Source organism: Andrographis paniculata, unplaced genomic scaffold (genome assembly GCF_009805555.1).
Source record: "Andrographis paniculata isolate CXL003 unplaced genomic scaffold, ASM980555v1 Contig52END, whole genome shotgun sequence".
NCBI lineage: Eukaryota > Viridiplantae > Streptophyta > Magnoliopsida > Lamiales > Acanthaceae > Andrographis > Andrographis paniculata.
The window spans coordinates 7,438,497-7,459,901 of NW_026137587.1; the positions used below are offsets into that span (position 1 = coordinate 7,438,497).

The 21,405-nt window shown below is 36.6% G+C and overlaps 4 protein-coding genes across 4 annotated transcripts; 2 read left to right on the plus strand and 2 right to left on the minus strand.

Annotated features, from left to right (window-relative positions):
* The first annotated feature begins 412 nt into the window (after positions 1-412).
* Positions 413-2,972, plus strand: LOC127254174 (exocyst complex component SEC15B-like). The gene has a single exon (XM_051279121.1). It carries the CDS (start codon positions 536-538, stop codon positions 2,924-2,926), a length of 2,391 nt encoding a protein of 796 aa, XP_051135078.1. The 5' UTR covers positions 413-535; the 3' UTR covers positions 2,927-2,972.
* Positions 2,973-3,515: 543 nt separating this feature from the next.
* On the minus strand, positions 3,516-8,045 carry LOC127254175 (probable ubiquitin-conjugating enzyme E2 25). Its single transcript, XM_051279123.1, has 9 exons — positions 7,938-8,045; positions 7,640-7,829; positions 7,410-7,527; positions 6,126-6,221; positions 4,988-6,016; positions 4,836-4,899; positions 4,549-4,688; positions 4,145-4,456; positions 3,516-4,057 (listed from the first exon to the last, which is right to left on the minus strand). The coding sequence occupies exons 2-9, from the start codon at positions 7,681-7,683 to the stop codon at positions 3,716-3,718; spliced, it is 2,145 nt and encodes a 714-aa protein (XP_051135080.1). The 5' UTR covers positions 7,684-7,829; positions 7,938-8,045; the 3' UTR covers positions 3,516-3,715.
* A 1,235-nt stretch (positions 8,046-9,280) lies between these two features.
* Positions 9,281-17,114, plus strand: LOC127254783 (vesicle-fusing ATPase-like). Its single transcript, XM_051280058.1, has 21 exons — positions 9,281-9,614; positions 10,510-10,606; positions 10,692-10,773; positions 10,924-10,974; positions 11,278-11,448; positions 11,551-11,705; positions 11,807-11,915; positions 12,091-12,190; positions 12,259-12,314; positions 12,710-12,775; positions 12,888-12,970; positions 13,096-13,229; positions 13,399-13,609; positions 14,540-14,671; positions 14,747-14,807; positions 14,897-14,956; positions 15,208-15,266; positions 15,349-15,436; positions 15,786-15,908; positions 16,283-16,348; positions 16,472-17,114. The coding sequence occupies exons 1-21, from the start codon at positions 9,452-9,454 to the stop codon at positions 16,613-16,615; spliced, it is 2,211 nt and encodes a 736-aa protein (XP_051136015.1). The 5' UTR covers positions 9,281-9,451; the 3' UTR covers positions 16,616-17,114.
* LOC127254785 (uncharacterized) lies at positions 16,973-20,510 on the minus strand. Its single transcript, XM_051280060.1, has 4 exons — positions 19,232-20,510; positions 17,554-18,524; positions 17,422-17,460; positions 16,973-17,310 (listed from the first exon to the last, which is right to left on the minus strand). The coding sequence occupies exon 1, from the start codon at positions 19,742-19,744 to the stop codon at positions 19,310-19,312; it is 435 nt and encodes a 144-aa protein (XP_051136017.1). The 5' UTR covers positions 19,745-20,510; the 3' UTR covers positions 16,973-17,310; positions 17,422-17,460; positions 17,554-18,524; positions 19,232-19,309.
* Positions 20,511-21,405: the final 895 nt, after the last annotated feature.

Genomic DNA, 21,405 nt, shown 5'->3' on the forward strand with positions numbered 1-21,405 from the left:
ATGAGTCTCAAATTTGAATGTTACGGTCCCTATCTCATATGTATGTGAGTAGCGTATTGATTAATTATTTTTAACTATCGATAGTATTATATTTTAATGATAAATTAAAAGTAAATATACACTTTAATGCGAGAGAGAGGGTGTGTTTATTTTGTTTTTGGTTTAAAATTATTTTATATAAAATATAAAAAATTATCTAAATAATATAAAAATAATAAATATATATAGTATATTAATTTTTTGAAAAAAAATATTATGAATAATTTTTGGTAAAAGAGCACGAGTATTTCTCTTCTAAAAATATGAAATCCAACTAAATGATGTAAAATTTTGAAATAAGAAAAAGCACACATTTTTCAATTACTAGGTTATTTATTTATTTTTTATATAATTTTATACTATAAAATAAATTAAAAAAATAGTAGAAAGAACAGAATGGCTCTCTCCTTTCCTTTTCTATTCAAACCTCGTCGTCGTTCAACTGCACAACCCACTTCCGTCATTCTGTATACCTTTTCCGTACAAAACCAGCATCATGCACTCCACAAAATCTCGCCGCCGGAGGATCGTTCCGGCCCCTGCTACCGCCGACCTCTCCGATAAACAAGATCAACTCCTCCTCTCCGCCGCCATCTGCAACGGTGAAGATCTCGGCCCCTTCGTCCGCAAAGCTTTTGCCTCAGGCAAACCCGAAACCCTCCTCCACCTCCTCAAAAGCTTCTCCAGATCCAAGGAATCCGAGATCGAGGACGTCTGCCGCGCTCACTACCAGGACTTCATTGTCGCCGTCGACGATCTCCGATCCCTATTATCCGATGTCGATTCACTCAAATCCTCTCTCTCCAACTCCAACTCCAAACTTCAAAACGTCGCGGTACCTCTCCTCACCTCCCTCGACTCCTTCGTCGAAGCTAAAAACAAGTGCTCCAACATCACCCTCGCCATAAACTCCCTCAACGAGTGCGCGCTGCTTATGGAGCTTTGCAGGCGTGCGAATTTTCATCTTTCCAAAAACAACTTCTACATGGCGTTGAAATGCCTGGATTCAATCGAATCGAATTTCCTGGCCGAAACGCCGTCGACTACTCTGCAAAGGATGCTGGAGAAGCAGATCCCCGCAATTAGGGTTCACATAGAGAGAAAATCGAGTAAAGAATTTGGGGATTGGCTGGTCGAGATCCGAACCGTGAGCAGAAATTTAGGCCAGCTCGCCATCGGACAGGCCTCAGCAGCTCGCCAGAGAGAAGAAGAACTTCGAATTAAGCAGCGCCAAGCCGAGGAACAAAGCCGCCTCAGCTTGAGAGATTGTGCCTATGCATTAGAAGAAGAGGAACACGATGAAATGGACAGCGAGGTCGACGGAAATGGAGTTTCTAGCTTCGATTTAATGCCTCTGCACAGGGCTTACCATATCCATCGAACCCTAGGGCTTGAAGAAACCTTTAAGCAGTACTATTTCGAGAACAGGAAGCTGCAGCTCACATCTGATTTCCAGGTCTCATCAATGACTCCATTCCTCGAGTCCCACCAGACATTTTTTGCACAAATTGCAGGATTCTTCATAGTCGAGGATAGCGTTTTGAGGACGGGAGGAGGATTGGTTTCAAAAATGGAGGTGGAGAATCTGTGGGATACTGCAGTGAGCAAGATGTGCTCAGTGTTGGAAGATCAGTTTTCCAGGATGCAAACTGCTAATCACTTGCTGTTGATAAAGGATTACGTGAGTTTGCTCGGTGTTACTCTCCGTAGATTTGGATATCCAGTTGATGCTTTGCTCGACGTCTTGAGCAAGCACAGGGACAAGTATCATGAGCTGTTACTGTCCGATTGTCAAAAGCAGTTCGCCGAAGCTCTGGCAGCCGACAAGCTTGAGCAGATGTACATGAAAAAGGAGTACGAGTATTCGATGAATGTTCTTTCTTTTCAGCTGCAAACATCAAGCATCATGCCGGCATTTCCATACGTCGCTCCATTTTCTTCTACGGTGCCCGATTGCTGTAGAATTGTGAGGTCGTTTATAGAGGATTCGGTGAGTTTCATGGCATATAGCGGGCAGCTAGACTTTTACGATGTCGTTAAAAAGTACTTGGACAGGCTGTTATCGGAGGTTTTGGACAGGGCATTGTCTAAAGTTATTAGTGGTTCGATCAATGGAGTTGCGCAAGCTATGCAGATGGCAGCGAATATGTCGGTGTTTGAACGAGCTTGTGATTTTTTCTTCCGTCATGCTGCGCAGCTGTCCGGGATTCCTTTGAGGATAGCTGAGAGAGGAAGGAGACAGTTTCCATTGATGAAAGCTCGGGAAGCTGCAGAGGAGGCGCTCTCGGGGTTGTTGAAGCAAAAAGTCGATGGCTTTCTAACATTGATTGAAAATGTGGATTGGATGGCGGATGATCCTCCGCAGGGAGGGAATGAGTATTCGAACGAGGTGATAATTTTCTTGGAAACATTGGTTTCGACTGCGCAGCAGGTCTTACCCGTTGAAGTACTGAAACGGGTTTTGCAAGATGTTCTTGCGCATATATCGGAGGTGATTGTCGGGGCCTTACATGGGGATTCGGTTAAGAGATTTAACATCAATTCGATCATGGGACTTGATGTCGATGTTAAGCTGTTGGAATCTTTTGCTGAAAATCAGGCGCATATTATGTCGGAGGCAGATGCAAGTGAATTGAAGTCGGGGCTTGCCGAGTCGAGGCAAATGGTGAATTTGCTTTTGAGTAGTCATCCTGAGAACTACTTGAATCCAGTGATAAGGGAAAGAAGCTACAACAAGCTCGACCATCGGATAGTGGTCGCAATTTCGGAGAAATTAAAGGATCAATCTGACAGAATATTTGCATCTTTTGGAACAAGAGGAGCTAGGCAGAATCCTAAGAAGAAATCCCTTGATGCAATGATAAGAAGGCTCAAGGATGCAAACTGAAATTGTATCCTAACTTCTATTTATTGTTGTTATCATATTTACTCAATGGGTAGTTTCTTGCACTCTCTCTAGATTAGAGGAGTTAGTATTCCTACTTTAGGGTATATTTTGTACTATGTATTTTTCGAAAAACATATACAATATCACATTATAATTATACAACATTTAAATTTTAGACCAAATCCTCTCAATTCAAACTAGAAACAAACCCCTAATTATTTAAAACATACGACACTTCGGGGCATGTTTTCTATGGGTGATCTCTAAGGGTTGTCAATTAATTTCATACTAAGAACAATCAATATTTGTAAAGTCAATTCAGTTTGTGCTATAGAGATTTTGATATGAACAAAATCCTGAGCTTAACTTGTTTGTGTTCGAAAACTTAAATCTAGGCTAAATTAACAGAACAGGGGTTCTAAAATGGGCTAGCATGTAGAACCTATTAATTAGAAAACAAAAATATTTCACACACAATTGGAACTTCACAGCAACAGAAACTCAAAAGGATATGAAAAAAAAAAAAACCACAAGAAATTTTGGCAATTAGTTTTTACCATATTCACATTAGGAAAAGCACAAAACGATCGGAACAAAGTAGCATAACTTGTCTCTGCAATTATCACCAAGAATTAGGAGGAAAATGCACACCTAGAATCATATCCACTTATACACATGTTTATTGTTGAATATGACCGATGATTATGCATTCCCAAGCCAACTAATAATAATAATAATAATACCCTAGAGTAGGAGTGCGCATACCTCACATGTCACAAAATTGTGCTATCAATAATTTAAGGGAAAGTTTGGGGTTACCCAGGAGGCATTAGCAGGAGCAGGAGCAGGAGCAGTAGCAGGAGCAGGCACATTTGCCTTCGAGGCCAATGAAAGAAATTCTTCACACCCCTGGGCTCCAATCTGGGAGAATGTATTTACCAGAACAGGGATGAACCGAGCCAAATTGCTCCTGAACCGGTGTGAGGAGCTCTTGTCGCCTTCATTCACATCTTGAATGTCACTGCCTTTCACAAGACAGCCCACCTGGGCCCCTTCCAAGTAGGCCTTACACGACACCAGAATGTCACGGGCATTCTTGCAGAAATGCCCGATAACAAAGTCCTCAAAATGCTACACATGAAACATAATGGAGCTTGGAGTCAAATAAAGGCAGTAAAGCAAATCTTCTAGTCATAGTGAAACATTAATTTATCATACCTTGGGAGGCCTTCTCATGCTGTAAACCATAGTTTGCAGGGAATGCATAAATGTTTTTTCATTGTAGTCAAAAGATCGCTCTTCTCCTCTAGCAGAACCACTTAAAGTCGCATACCCAGGTTCATTAAAGTAGGGTTGGGCATTCAGAATCAGCCCCTGTATGGATACCAAAACTTGTAGCATAGTTGATGTGCCAGGAAGCCACTTCTCCTTTTGGCTACCCGACCAGGTGTTAAGAAGGCTGAGGCACACTTTTCCACAATTGTATAAGTTAGGATTGATTCGGAGACCACCGGAATGGTAATAGACATGCTGCAAACAGTAGTAAACAAGTAAAAAAGTGTCAAAGTAAGAAATAACTAGTATTGTTGTAAACACACTGGATTTAGAAATCATAAACATACAGGGGGGATATTGGGATAACTGGTCGGAAAGAAGACATCAAAGAAATAGAGGCCATCATGGTACGGTGTTCCATCTGCCCCTACTATCACAGCTCTTAAAAGATCCATCCTCGATTCATAGACCCTCACAAAAATTTTGTCTGTTCAAATATCAGAAGAATATGCCGTGAGTACAATTGTTCAGAAATGTCAGCAAAACAATCCAATAAATCTAACAAATGCAAAAAACCAACATATAAAGAAGTGGCATCATATTTAAAAGTAAAATAGGTGGACTTTTAACTTACCAGGCAAATCCTTTTGCAGAATCTTCCATTCTTCATGTATTCTCTTGGCCCAAGTTTTTGGAGCCTGCATCATTCAGTAAAGATGATTCGGTAAAGCAAGGAAATAAGGATGTGTGGCACAAGAATATAGTACATTCAAGAGTAGTATTCACCAGTTTCGCAGAAGAACCATTTTTAGAGAAGTGGTGATCGTCATAATCTTCAACAGTATCAAACTTCTTAAAAGAGTCAAAGTTCTGGAGAATTTGATCCATATTTCTTGGCTCTACTGTGAGGGTCAGTGAAGTATCCATAGGAGGTGCACCCTTTTGATCAATGGCAGGATCTGGTGTCCAGCTTGAGAATTGTCCACCAGGATAAACTTCAGAAGAGCCCAGAAGAGGTTCAAACATATTTAGGGGATCTTTCCAAACAGGCATATAATTTCCCTGTCCAGGTGCCGTTGTTGGAATGCTCAAAGGAGGATGGCTATTGGGACTGCTAATATTACTCACATAGGGTGGAGGCTGATTGTACAAAATAGGGTGGAATGCACGAGACTTCTTTTTAATCTTTGACAAACTCTGCAAAACATCCTTGCCATGCTTATGAGGAAACGGAGCCTTAGAGTATTGTGAAAAGGAATTGGAGGTGCTACTTGAAGTAGGTGGATTCTTTAGACCCATACTATGCTCCTTCCATATAGAAGTTAGCAGCTTCTCCTTTGCATGTTGTCTGTCAACATTCAACTGAGTACTGCCGACGGATTTGATCCGTGGAGTTGATTGGTTTCCTATTTGGATGTGTTTCAGAGGAAATGAGGGTTGAGGACAGTATGGGTTAGAAGCATGATCAGCAGTATCCATATGAAGTAGTGAGCCAGTACTACTTGGAGCGCTGCTTGGTAATGCCTTGGAATCACTTCCAGGTGAACTTGGAAACCATGGGAATGGTGCCTCCACTCCAGGTGGAATATCCATATGATCAAACTGTGATTCTAGCACAGTATAATCATCGAACAGTATGTCCTCATAATAGGTATCTATCCATTCATCCTCTTCATAGAATAAATCAGGGCTGTAGTCGTCAACGTAGGTTGAATCATGCAAGCCAGCAACACCATAATTTGGCATCGGAATATTACTATCAGATTCGCCAGTTAATAAACTGTTGAATTCAGCGAAAGTATGGTGCAACACTTCCTATTAGCAGAAAATAAAAATTAGCCAAGTACATTATATGGAAATAGGAAAACAGGAAGCTGAGAGACTTTAAAAGCAACTATTGAGTTACGCCAGAACTTTGCTCTACCTTGCCTTTGCCACTTGGATCAAATTCACCATCAGTCAACATAATTTCTTCAGGGTCATCGTCCATGTCAACATCTATTATTTCATTATGAATAACCTTCAAGAAATGGGGAACATTGGATGTTAGCACACATCTAAAATGATATTATTCAGAGACAAACCGTTAATGGGGTAATATAGAAAAATAAAAACTAAAGCAAGCTAATTATGTTCTGAAGAATGCAATGCATGAAATAGACATAGTGTATTTTTATCAATTCATAACCTAATTCAAGAAGTTGCACTAAAGTTAACTGCTAACAAATATACTACATTATATGAGCCACTCGGTTTAAAGTTAACAGAAGCATTAACAGAGAATTAAAAATCATCTCAAATGTAATAATAGTAATAATTAAGAAAGATAAAGGATCTTGCCATCACACAGATGATCAAAATTATTTCCAGAATTTCCCCTTTCTAAAATAATTTGTCTTAACAATTAGTTAACTCAGAAATATACAACTTTTCATTTACTTAAATGTAAAACATCCACAACTGTGATTAAGTACACAGTACACACAGGACAGTATCCCAAAATACAAGGATGCCCAGCACACAATGAATCCTAACAAGTTATGAAATGTCATAGCACACAATATGTTGCTATGCTGCCTCAAATCTCAATATATATAAATCTCATATTTACCAAACCAGAAATGCACCACAAGCGATACAGTTTAGTCAGACAATTTTACATATTCAGAAAATCTGCATTCATACAAACAAATTGCAAAAGCATTTCTTCATTCGAGGTTTGAATGACCAGAAGACTAAAAACAATTTGCAAGTTTATGTCAATATTTCACATGCCAGTCCACCACAGAGGAAACAGGTCCTGTTTCAACCCAACTGCAGGGCAAATATGTACTCAAGTCAGGCTGCACAAATTATCTCAAACAGAAAACTACATTTAACTAGCAAATAGCGATAAGCCTCAAAACCACTTACAATATCAAAAGCACGTTTAACTAATATAAGGGGCAGATGCTGCTGCAACTATCAATGCTGTAAATCTAAAAGCAACATAAAAAAGAACACATACTTCGGCAGCTCTAATACCAAGAAGATGACTATTCACAAATCAATTTCACAGTGAAGAGAAAACAAAAGAAAACCTTTCAAGGATAAATCAGATATCTAGATAAACCAAAGCCCAGAGATCATATAAATAGGGACAGTAAAATCCCCAACTACATACGAAATGGAGAGGGGGCATAAAAATACATTAGAACAAGCTTTTCACCTCTTTTTGTTTGGACGACATGGGTGGCATCGATGTTCGGTTAGCCGGAGGCGATATTTCCAACACCTCAGCGTCTTTATACGCCGACGAAGAGCTTCCGGCGGGAAAAACCCTTTTCCTGACCAAATCACCACACAAATCAGCAATTCCAAACCCGCAAACACAGATTCCCACAAAGAAAATCCAATAGCAAAATCTCTCACACACACACACACGCATATGGGGCTTACTTTGAGCTCGCGATGTATCGCGAAACCGGCGTCGGCGACTCCATGAGATAGATCGCAGTGACGTTCGACTCAAATTAGGGCTGGATAGATTTCTACTCAAGCTGGAGAGCCTTCTCTCAAGCTTTCCCCACAATCAACTCCCTCGGCAGTGTGAATTTACCATACGAGGGTTCCGTTTCCCAACAGGATTCTGCAAATATACATATTTATACACAAACACAAGGACCGATATATTAATGTATAATCATTGACTCCGCCATGAATAAAATCCACAAACAAACAAAGATTGGAACCAAACCGGAGTGGGCGAGCGAGTGTGTGGTTGCTGCTCTTGGTCTTGGGTTCGCGCCGTCGCCAGATGAAACGCCGTACTCTGGATCATCGAAAAACTACAAGCGCTTTGAAATGTATATATATAGTGGGACAGTGGGAAATGTGAAAAGGCCGTAGTAGCGTGTTGAGGTCTACGTGGGCCTGGACTTCGGGAGCACGATCCATTTCCCGACCCGGTTTTCACAATCTGATGCGGGCTTCAAGTAAGCGGGCCTTTGGCAATGAATTGAATAGGTCGGAACCCGACCAAATAAATTCTACGTTTCAAAATAAAATGGCATTATTTTTTTCTTTAAGTAAAATTGTCCGTAAAAAATATTCATTCTGTCTCATATATTTTGTATTCACTGTAAATAAAAAAATTAGGTAAAATATAATTAATAAATAATAAAAATATATTAATAAAAATAATTATAAATTAAAATTAAATATTTAATCATATTTTTTAAGAAAAAACAAAATTATGTGGAATAAAAAAGTAAAATAGAGACAAAGTCTCAGTATTACTTCAAAAATATTTTAAATTACATTATAATATTCTTTCATACATATAGGGTGTGTTTTTTTTATGGATTTGGATAAAATTTCATTATTCATTCAAAATTTTTCCACCGTATCATCCCCTATTTATATCACAATTTTTACTATTCCAATCTCAACACAAAATCCAAACTCCCAACAAACACACTCATATTTTGTTCCGTTCTTTTTTAATTTTGTAATAAATTTTATAAATAATAATATTTTAATGGTTAATATTTTTAAAATAATTATATATTTAATAATATGTTTGTAATTTTAATAAAAATTAAAATTTTAGTATTTGCGTAAAGAATTTTATAAATATTAATATTATATTAAAATGCGATAAATTAAAAGTAAAATAAAGTGCATTAAAATTGATATTTTATTAACAAATTAATAAATTTTTATTTCTTTTATTTATTTCTAATTTATTTTTTTTTTCCATTTATTGATTAATCAAATATAAAAATATTATTTTAACCCACACACTTTATGTAGTATTTTTACTTCAACTAACAACTTTATTTTTTACTTCAAAAAAAAAATATTCTTCTAATATTTTATTTTATAAATTATTTTAAACTATTTTTTATATCTATAATTAATATTATTTTTAAAAAAAATTTAAAAAAATAAAAGAATTAATATGTAATTTTTTTGAAAAAAAAAAATACAAAACAAGATAACGTCATAAATAGCGTTGCTATAGTTTGTACTGTAACAAACATCATCTGTGGTGTCAAAAATAGCTCTGCATTGAAGTGCAGAAACTCCATTTGTAGTGCAATTGCAAAAAAAACCAAAAGCCTCCAATAATATTTTCTTTCCATCCCTCGCCGCCCCCTCTCTTCCATTAAAGTCCCTCCCATCCCTTCCCTCGCAATCCCCTCTTCCATTAAAATCCCTCCCCTACTTTCATTTGAACCAAACAGAGTAGAGTCTATCAGCTGAACGATGGCGGGACGTTCGCCGGCGATGATTGTTACCAACACTCCATCGAGGGATCTCGCCTACACCAACTTCGCCTACTGCTCGCCCTCCGATCTCCGCAATTTCATCCTACCTGGATCCAGACTTGCCTACGCCTTGGTCGGCGATGTCTTCGTGCTTTCTATCGCATATCCTTTTTAATCGATCTCCAACTTCTGCACGCTTGTGTTTGCTACTTTCATTTATTTTAACTCTGTCGATGCTTCGTGCTGTGTATTTTCGCACGAGCGTGATTGTTTTTTTAGTATGCAAATTGCGATACAATTCGGTTTTCGATGCTCTCTAGTTCATAGAATATGTGTTATAGCGTGCGGACTTTGGGACGTTTGATTTGAGCTGAGATGCATTTGCTTTGCGTTTGTTTGGGGCTGATCGTGTGTGAATCGTCCTTTATTGACCAGTTGATTTCAATTTTTAACCAACGGTGCTAGTGCTACACCTGTTAGGTTTTTGAAGAACCTTACGCTGATTTGATTTGAATTATTTTATTTGCATTTTCAGCTGGTGCTTAATTGAATTATATTTTTCGTGCATACGAGACAATTGGGTGTTGATGAAATAGTTATTGATGTTTGTTTCCTTTTCTCTATCTTTATTATACGATAGTTTCAGTTTCCGATGAAGAAGAGCAACACAACTGAATGATACTTACAGAGCCAAACCTTATATCTTGGTTATCTGACAGATCTGTTATGTAAAATTTGAAAACCAATACTAAATATAACTGTTGGGTGATGATGAGCTAGTGAGCTGCTCAATCTCCTAGAAGCTTTCTAGTGGAAATCTGAAGGGTCATCATCCTGAATGGTGCAAATTATATCTGTTCTATTAAGTGATTCTGCTAGTACCAATATGATTCCTGCTGTTTATTCTGCTTTTGACATCATTAGATCAATGTCATCGTGCTGGAACGACAGGATAATGTATTTATATATATATATTTGTGAGACTAGCAAGCTATTAGATGATGTATTGGTGTTGCATTCTTCCATTATTTAATTTGTGATCTTAACTTCAATATACTGGGCATGATTCTATTCCTAGTGGCCAAATTGCTCTTAATGCCATCCAACGGCGCTTTGCCAAAGTCTCCACTGGAGACTCAATATCTGTTAGCAGGTATATTAGATTTCATTTCACAGCTGTTGATAAAATGAATATCTTCTGGCTGCACTATTTTTGCAATAATCTATTACAATTCTAGGTTTATCCCTCCTGAAAATTTCAACCTTGCATTGCTAACCCTGGAATTGGAGTTTGTAAAGAAAGGGGCAAAGGATGAACAGGTATTTGCCTTGAACTTTTTATTTCCCCTTCTTTTCTCATTTCTACTTGTTAAGTTATCTATTTATTTTTTTTGTACCTCTCTACTGCTATTTTATTACTTTTCCTTGTTATGTCTTATGTCTTACAAACTGAATTGTCTTACCATGCAGCTGGATGCTGTTCGTTTGTCCCAGCAGATTCACAAAAGATTTTCAAACCAGGTTGGAGCTTCATCTCAGTCTTTGTAATCAATAGAAGCTGATATAAGTAGCTTTTTAAGAATTGAAGTCTTTACCTAACCTGCGCAGCTATAGGGTGTTTATGTGGTCTACTTAATGTTCTTCCTTTGGAGTTTGGAATGTGATAAAAGTTACTGTCATAATGTATTTGGAATTTCTATCTATGCACTTTCTGTATCTACAAATCTATTAAGTGATATCAAATATATACAATGAGAGATTTTGGATAAATTATCACTGCTGCATATTGGATTATTCTCAAAACAACACTGCTTTTATATATAGGTCATGTCAAGTGGGCAAAGGGTGACATTTGAATATCAAGGCAATGGATATATATTTACTGTCAATCAAGCTACTATAGAAGGGCAAGAAAAATCAAATGGCATTGAGAGAGGGATATTGTCAGCTGAAACCTACATAATTTTTGAAGCCTCACATTCAAGTGGAATAAAGGTTTGGAAAAATGCGGCAATGTCTTGTTTTATGATATCGAATGCAATGCGTTGAATCATTGTATAAAGTTCTGTGAGTTATGTTTTCTGCTGAGTTTTTCAGATTGTCAACCAGCGTGAAGCTGCTAGTAGCAACATATTTAGGCACAAAGAGTTCAATCTTCAGTCATTTGGTATAGGTGGTTTGAGTGAAGAATTTGCTGACATATTCCGTAGGGCTTTCGCTTCCAGGGTTTTCCCTGCACATGTCACCTCTAAGTAATGTTCCTAATTCTACATCTTGTAATTTATACTGACATGGGCTAACTTTTCAATTCTTATTTTTTCTTATGTGGCTTTGTGAATGTCCTCCAATGCAGACTTGGTATCAAGCATGTTAAAGGTATGCTGCTTTATGGACCTCCTGGTACTGGAAAGACTTTAATGGCTCGTCAAATTGGAAAAATGTTGAATGGGAGGGAGCCAAAGGTAAATGATCAAAAGATATTTTATTGCATGAATCAATGCTACTTCGCTTATATGTATGATCTTTGATAGTTGTCTGGAAGTCCTTCAATTACTGTAGTTAAATCTCTAGATAATGTTGTTATGCATTATGTTGCTACCACCCTTTGTTTTTATGTTTAATGATTTTGAATTTTAGATTGTCAATGGGCCTGAAGTGTTAAGCAAATTTGTTGGTGAAACTGAGAAGAATGTGCGGGATCTATTTGCTGATGCTGAAAATGATCAAAGAACCAAAGGTAGAAACTTAGAGAGCTAAACTTTGTTCTTTGATATGTTGGCTAACTGTTTCTCTTTCATTTTTCAGGTGATCAAAGTGTCTTGCATATCATCATATTTGATGAAATAGATGCAATTTGTAAGGTAAATATTATGAAGACAGAATTTCTATTGTACAGGATTCAGGATTTTAATTTTATTATGAATTTTATTTTTATTTTCTCTCCCTGAGAATAGCTTCCATCTCTTATTCTCCTCCTTACTTTTACCCGTGGTAGTGGGCTGCAACTTTCGATGAGACTTGTGATCAAATGCATAGTATTACATTAACTTTAGAGCTGGGTAGCAGTGAAATTCATCCTGATTATTTGTTTACAATTTCCACGAGCTCTATATACGTATGCCCAGCCTCTGTGTTCTCCTTTTTTTTAATACATCCAACCTAATATATTTGTCAAATCATGTGATCAGCTGTACCTTCTTTTGTTGTAATTGTAAAGTTCTTATTTCATTACACTATTTTGGATTTATTTTTTCAGTCTAGAGGTTCAACCAGAGATGGGACTGGAGTACATGATAGTATTGTGAACCAGCTTCTAACCAAGGTATCTTAAGCTTTTTGTTGGAGTTTATTGGTATGAAGGTGGGGGTCCACTTCATTCCACCTCTACTCAGCTGATATTATGTGATTACTAACTCACAACACTTGCTGTTTAGATAGATGGTGTGGAATCTCTAAACAATGTGTTACTTATTGGAATGACAAACAGGAAAGATTTGCTTGACGAAGCTCTTTTGAGGTGAAAATGGTTTTCTGTATCGATTTTTTTACAGATACTGGCATTCTGATTTGTCTGCAAATGCACAGTATATCTTTAACAGAGTGAGTGTATCTATATATCATGATACTTTTCTGGGTTTTCAGGCCTGGACGCCTGGAAGTTCAAGTTGAGATCAGCCTTCCCGATGAAAATGGCCGTTTGCAAATTCTTCAGATTCATACAAACAAGATGAAAGAAAGTTCCTTTCTTGCTCCTGATGTGAATTTGGAAGAGCTGGGTATGTGATTTGCTTGGTATCCCAGAGAGTGAATTTGATATTTGGACTTGAATTTCTGCTTGTTTGTCTAAGATAATGTGTGGAAGTATTGCCTATTTTTGAGTTCAAGACAGAATGGTTTTTGAAATCTAACAAAATATGAGGGCATTACTTCTCTTTATGGATGCAGCTGCTCGGACAAAAAATTATAGTGGAGCAGAGCTTGAAGGTGTTGTAAAAAGTGCAGTGTCATATGCACTGAATAGGCAACTAAGTATGGATGATCTTACCAAACCAGTGGATGAGGAAAGCATCAAAGTCACCATGGATGATTTTTTGAATGCCCTTCAAGAAGTCATTCCAGCATTTGGAGCTTCCACAGATGATCTTGAGCGCTGCAGGTATGAACAATTACCTGATGAAAGTTCTTTTGCTAATGTATCAAGTAACTTCACTATACATATATGCATTTAATGGTGAACTTCAAGATAATATTGATGTGAGCTTCTAGGCAGATTAGGCTAATAACTTCCAGTTATATCAGCTGGAAGTGGATAACAGTAAAGATTGGTTGATCTATTGCAAAAGTAACATTATGCTAAATCCAGCTTAAATGGTAGACAAGTCTGAGATTGCTGCCGTGGTCTGTTTCTGAGATTCCTTTGTACACAATTAACTGTGAGGTTTCTGTAAATATCTTCAGTAAATGCTGGGCCGTATTGCCATTTTAAGTTTCCTTTGTGATAAGTTGAGAGCTAAGGTCAAATTTTCATGATCTAACCGGGGCTTTTTATTCACCCCGTGGATCATAGGCATTTCCAATACCTCCTATTTCTCAGAAATGTTAGGCTTACAAAATATTATCAAACTCATTGTGCTGTTCTCTAAATCACATGAAATCTGCCAGGAACTAGTCTCCAGCGTCTAAGTTTTCTTTGAATCAGATTAAAGATATGTAATTGAAACACGTCAAAGTATGAAGAGCTGCTGTTAATTTATAGGAATATGCAATAGTCGAGATTAAAATACAGTAATACAAATGGAAGTAGTATGACTGCATGGTTTGGAAGTTTTAGTTGGTATAAAAAGTGTAGCAATTTATATTTTAATATTTATTTGAGCTGTTTTAGTTTCTTGAACAGTCTTTCTCTTGACTCTCCTCCCTCTGGTCCTATTAGCTGGGTGTGTATGATCATTTGTCTCAAAGATATATTATGGTAACCGATCATTTATTTAATACTATTCTGTAGAAACGGAGAGTAATTAGTTATCATCTAGGAAACAAATGTGAGCGCCTTCTTTGATGCTATGAAGGGTTATTTCTCCTTCAGACTTAATGGCATCATGGACTGTGGGCCACGGCACGACCATATTTACCGAAGAACTATGCTTTTGGCAGAACAAGTTAAAGTTAGTCATGGAAGTCCACTTATTACTTGTCTTCTGGAAGGTCCAAGTGGAAGGTAAAAAATCGCATTTTCCTTGATTATATGTGTAGAATTTATTTCAACAAAATCTTTTTTTTTTTTCTTGGACAGTGGTAAGACGGCAATGGCTTCAACAATTGGTATTGAAAGTGATTTCCCCTATGTTAAGATAGTAAGTATATAAATTGGTAGTGATATTTTTTGTCTTTTGGTCTTTGACAATCTCTCTCTCACTATTTCCCTTATTTGCTAATATTTTAGATATCTGCTGAAACAATGATTGGACTCAGTGAATCTACTAAATGTGCTCGGATTGTTAAGGTCTGTTCACTCTACTTTTAAACACTATCTTAGTCTAGGCTACAGCCTAGGATAGCTATATCTTAATAAGAAAAGTTGTATCTCATTCTGCTCGTCACCCAGTTTCATTTGCCGACTCCAAGCAGCTCGTTGTTGATTGAAAAAATATATACTTCAGAATGCATCATAGTGTCGTGTCTCTGCAAATTGATATATATACACATATGTATTGGTTGTATTGAGGACAATTTGCTTGTTGGTTCCCCTTGTAGGTATTTGAAGATGCTTATAAGTCACCACTAAGCATTATTATCCTGGATGATATTGAAAGGTAACGTTATTATGCTGGAAAATGGATATCTTAATTATTGAGCATGCCCCAGCAATCCATGTATTCGGAATTTGCTTTCCAGGCTACTGGAGTATGTTGCGCTTGGACCTCGTTTCTCAAATTTAATTTCTCAGACATTGTTGGTGCTCTTGAAACGGCTTCCTCCAAAGGTATTTTAATTTTTTGATGTTTGGCTGGCGGGTGCTTCCATATTTTGCTGCACTACACTAGTGATTACCTTTGCTCATAAGTGGAGAATTTATGGAAATCATTTGTGGTAATCACACTATTTCCATCCGTTTCCTCTGGGGCATAAGTCGAAAATAGTATGACAATCAGGAGCAATCTTTGAGCAGATTTGAGAATTAAACTATGAGTGGAAACAACTCTAGTTTGAAACTCCTTCCCAAATTTTCCTTTAACACGATTGTCTTGTATAACCTTCAGTCATTTTATATAGTCTTGTTAGTTCTTTTTTTCTGAACAATATATGATTTACATTTGTGTTTATTTTCTCAGGGGAAAAAAGTTCTTGTTATTGGAACCACAAGTGAAGTCAATTTCCTGGATTCTATTGGCCTTAGGGATGCATTCTCAGTTTCCTACAATGTTCCAACACTAAAGAAAGAAGATGCCAAACAGGTATGTAATAACCTCGCTTTCCTCACTAACTTCAGACATTTTAAACTCTTTGCCGTAATGACCCATAAAATCGTGTCTATTCTTGCAATTGCAATCATGCTTTGCTCTTTCGGATCTAGGACAGATATGTTATGTGGAAATGGATAATGTAATAACAATGATAATATTCTGGGCTTAAGAATTGGTGATTTTAAAGGAGGGATAAAAAATGAAAGAAGGCGGGGTAGCAGGTAAGGGAAACATGAACTGTTGATGATATTGATACATTTGAGGCATGGAAATCAGTATAAGCTTTGTGGTTCCGAAGATTGTATTCCTGATGTATGTGTTGCGAGTCGATTCCCCACCTATTAATGCTCCCGCTCTCCTCACAGGTGCTACAGAAGCTCAATGTGTTCTCAAGCGACGATATTGATTCTGCCGCAGAAGCATTGAATGATGTAAGTCTATTCCAACAACAAACCTCTATTACATAATATTACGAATATCATTATACAACAGGACGGACAACATAATTGCTGATATACACTACTGTTATTGGTTTATCCTGATGCTCACTCCAGATGCCCCTGAAGAAGATCTACATGGTTATCGAAATGGCTGCTCAGGGCGAACTCGGAGGTAGCGCTGAAGCCATCTATTCTGGCAAAGAGAAGATTAATATCTCGCACTTCTACGACTGCCTTCAGGATATAGTGCGCTTTTAATGCTACGGTATGTATGCCATTTTCTCTCCACGGCTTTAATTCACACTGAATGAGTTGCGTAGAGCTACTCTTTATCTTTTCTGTGCATGCTTGTTTCCCGTGTGATTTGTTGAAGAGAGAACGTTATGCGCCTAGCCATCGATGCTGTTAGAATATCGTGTTCTCATTTCTGGAATCGACAACCCTTTTCGGTGCACTGATGCTTGTGTTCTTGTAGCATCCATCACTCACTATCTTCACTATGATAGCTCCTTTGTTTCCTTGTATGTAGTTTTTTTTTCATGTTATTAGTGTCTATTGAGAATTGTTATGATGTTTATATATATATGTATGGGGATGCTCATTAAAAAAAAAAGATAGTAGCAACCAATATATATATATTAATTACTTCATAAACACCATTACATAATTGGTGAAAACACTAAAAGCACACTGTCAACAATCACTCACAACTAACTTATTGATGATCACCCCTTTCATAGTAACACTAATAGTACAATAGGGACTATTCATCAACTGTATCTTTTTATTTTGGTAGTATGTAAATATATAAAGATGCGATATGAGTAGTCGAATTGATTCAATGGCCGCAGGTGCAGTTGGGGCAGGCGCAGCTCGGCCCACACTTGCACTGGCAGCCGCCGCCGTTCTCAGCCGCCACCGGAGCATCCATAACGCCGCCAGCATTCATGTAGCTGCACAAACGAAAGCAAGTCACTCGACCAGACCAAACCTCGTTAGAAATTCAAGAAAATCGATAATAGTCTTGTATATATATATATATGTATGTATATATGCATGCATACCTTGCGGGCTCGATGGCCTCAGCCGTGGAGTCCTTCTTCCTACAACATATTGACAGAATATATATTTATGTTAGAATTCAATGAATAATGAAAAACGCCGAAATGAAGTTGAAGAAGAAGGCGAGGACTTACACACACTGTGTCCTGTCAAAGCAGCTGCAGTTGCCGCAAATGATGTCTGCCATGATCGATATGACGAGAGTTGTCGAGGAAACTAGCTAGGAAGAGTGAAATGCCGATGATGAAGTGATAATACATGGAGGAACGAGAATTTATAGGCGGTGGAGGGCGCCGGGGAATCGAGGAAAAAGGCGATGGAGCTAAGGAATCATGTGCCGTGGAGTCGGCAATGTTAATGTATGTCGTTATCTTCTTTTTCACGGCCATTTTTGGATGCTCATTTGATGTTAGATTCTTTTATTTGGAGTTTGATTTCAAATTATTATTATTTTTTTTAATATGTAATTATCGTAGTTTATTGTAAAGAGATGATATTTTTTACTTTTGAAAATTGATGTTGAAAAGAGATGAGTGTATGAATTATTTGGAGTGATTAAGGAAGGACAAGCAATAATAGATGATGAATAGATACGTAGAGATAGAGGGAATGAATAATGTTGTCGTGTTGGTGTGGAAGTCTGATAAAAGGGAGGCACAAATTCCCGATGTTTATAAGCCATACAATTTGAATAAAAAGAGGATTTCCAATTGCCCAAAAAGCTCTATTCTTATGCTAAATGGAGGACAACGTCAATCACAAATGTGGCCTTCTCTATCCATTTCAACTTATATTTGTTCAAATAAAAAATACAAAATGAAACAAACCCTAAGTATATTTTAACAAATAATAACCAAATTATAAAATATTTATCTCATCGCATTTTAATCTATTATTTGATAAATTAAAGAAGTATAATTTTGACATACATTATTTTACCATTATTTTTTATTTAAAATAATTTATAAATTATGAGTAAATAAAAATAAGGAAAAGCTACCAAGCCTTGGAACATCTAAAATTTAAAACCAAATTTGACACGGTTGTATTAATTCTCTGGAACAATAACATACATATTGGGCTGGAGCAACTCAGCTTGATAGTGCTGTAAAATTTTGAACATAATGAACTCATTACTCTACTCCGAATATGACCTAACCCTAACCCACAAATCTATAGGCAAAATTCAGAGACCAAACAATCTTGCAAATGCTTGCATGGTCTTAGAGAAAGCCAATGCTAATGCAATCATCTAACAAATTCAAAATGTTCAAAAAAATCGATACAAATCTCACTTTAAACATAAAAACATTCATTCCCCTGGCGACAGAACAACTCATTCGACAAAGAAACCTCTCTGCAGACTATCAATAAATATAAGTTAACAGAAATAACGGCAAGGAAACAAAACTACAACATTAACATGCTAATACAAATATAAGCGCGTGGCCATGATAAGAATGACGGATATTCATCCGTAGAAAGTACAATACATCATGTAAAGATGTCTAGCAAAAACAGAGATAACAAAGTATGCAATTTTTTTGATGAACCAAGTCGAATGCAATAATCATTAGCGCCGCAAGAAGTGATCAAGCATCAAATTTTAAACAGAGGCTCAAACAAGTTACACCATTAAGAGAAAATTTACAGTTTAATCGATATACAATAAATAAACAACGAAGCGCAAAGATCGAAAATTATAAAGAAAGAAAACAATAATAATAATAAACAAGAAAAATATCCACAGTCTACACAAATTCTTAAAATCCCCTCAAAAATTTTCCTGTAAAAGCTTCTTTCCAATCTTACCATTCTTCGTCGAGTGAGAAAAATCGGGCGCAAATAGCTGCAATACCACACCGAATTCTCCTCAACAAAATACCAGCATCAATCATACTTCTCTCTCCACGAAAACACGAGAAAGAATACCCACGAAAGCCCCAAAACAATGTCTCCAATGAGCTGCCTCAGCCAATCGTGGCCAAGAACTTCCACCTTCCTCTCGAAGTAAATTCTCCAAATGGCCATTGCAATGTGGAGAAGAACACAACCCCTCGCGAAGAAGCCATGAAACTCCCTGTCCTTGACAAAAGCAACCATGAACAAAAGAAAACCTATGGCGAATAGAAGCAGGCCCGAAAACGAGTCTGATGTCTGGATCAACAGCTGATCATGGGGAGTAGACCCCAAAATCTTGCTGGCATGGTCTAGGCCATGGCTGAACACATAGATCTCCTCTCTATAGAACATCATCAGAGCTCCACTGGTAATGGCGACCAAAGAGTGGAGCATGCATATCAGGAAAAAACCAGGGGACACCATTGATGAGTGATAACCCTAATTCCAGCGATGCCTTTACTCCTCACTTCACTTCAAACAGTTTTATTGAAGAACAATCCCCAATCTCTCAAATCAAAATAAACCCTAATTTCATCCCCCGTTCGTCTCCCAAATCACAATAGCAGGAAAACAACTCTTACCACTACTATTCGTAAACCCTAATTTCATTCCCCCGTTCGCCTTTCAAATCAAAAACAGCAATTACACGACGATTCCGCAATTGCATAATGAACAGAAACTATCGAATTCAATTATTCCAAAAAAAAAAAAACAATCGACAACACAAATCATCACCAGCATCGGGAAATTCAAAAGCGCGCGGCTCTCTGGATCCGGAGCTCCGGCGTCGGCGGACTGAGACAGATCCAGAAAAGATTGATTGGTGGAACAAAGCGTGGTGAGTGTGGGGTATGCGGATTAGGGAAAAAGATTGAGGTAGGGTCAATGGAATGGAATGGAATGGAATGGAAAAAGGAAGGTTTGTTGGGCGATTTATGAGCAAACAAGGGAAGCTTATCGTGGTGATACCTTGCCGTTAACTTCTTGGTTGAAGGTTGGTTGTCGTCGTTGCAGAGGATTTACTTTACAGAAGTGGCCTCAGCCTGCAAATAATCAAATCAATTGGTGATTATGATTATGTATATGTATTATTGTATTCATCGAAGGAGGAGCTAAGCTGCTTTATGAGCATCTGGTTCGAGATTTGGAGAAGAAATCAAGAATGTGTGTGTATATTATTATATGGATGAAATATCTGTGATTTAAAAAGATAGGCTGCGTTTAGATGAGATTTAAGAGATTTTATACATTAAAAAAATAATACTCCATTACTCATTCATATCTTATGTTTTTTATTTTTTTAATTATCTTATAAAAATATTATCGTTGATTTTAACAAAAATATGTGTTTATATATATATATTAATTTTTTTATACTTCCTTCTTCCACGTATGGTGATATATTATAAAAATATACACTTATGTATTTATTTTACTATATTAATTAGTAATAATTTTTTAAAATATTATCAAATCAAATCAAATATGATGATGTGTTTAGTAATTTCAAATTCAAATTAATATATTTAATTTGCACATATATTGCTTCTTGTTACAAAATATAAAGTTAAGATATTATCTATAAAATATCAAATTAAATAATAAATTAAAATTTTTGGAGCTTCTTTAAATAAAAATAAAAAATAAAGTATTTAAATATTTAACAAGCTAACTTAGTATTTATGACTATCTTTAGATGGCCACTAGAGGTGTGGGACAAAATGTTTTTATATATAAGGTTTTTTTAAAAAAAAAATAATAATAATAAAATAAAAATATATAACTATTTAATATAATATTTTTTAAAAAATTATTATTTTGAAGGAACGGAATCATTTAAAGAATATGAAAAGTAATAGGAATAAAATTTATAACTAAAATATGAAATGAGGCAACAATAAAAAATTTTAAAGTGAATATAAAAAATAAAAAAAAAAATCATAGTCCAAAACAAATAATAAAAACATATTATAATACAATTGAATGCAAAAATCATTTAAATTGCATATAATCACGCCTCAACACCGATTGATTAATCAATGAATATTACAAACTTAAGTAAGAATGAAGATCAAGAAAATCAA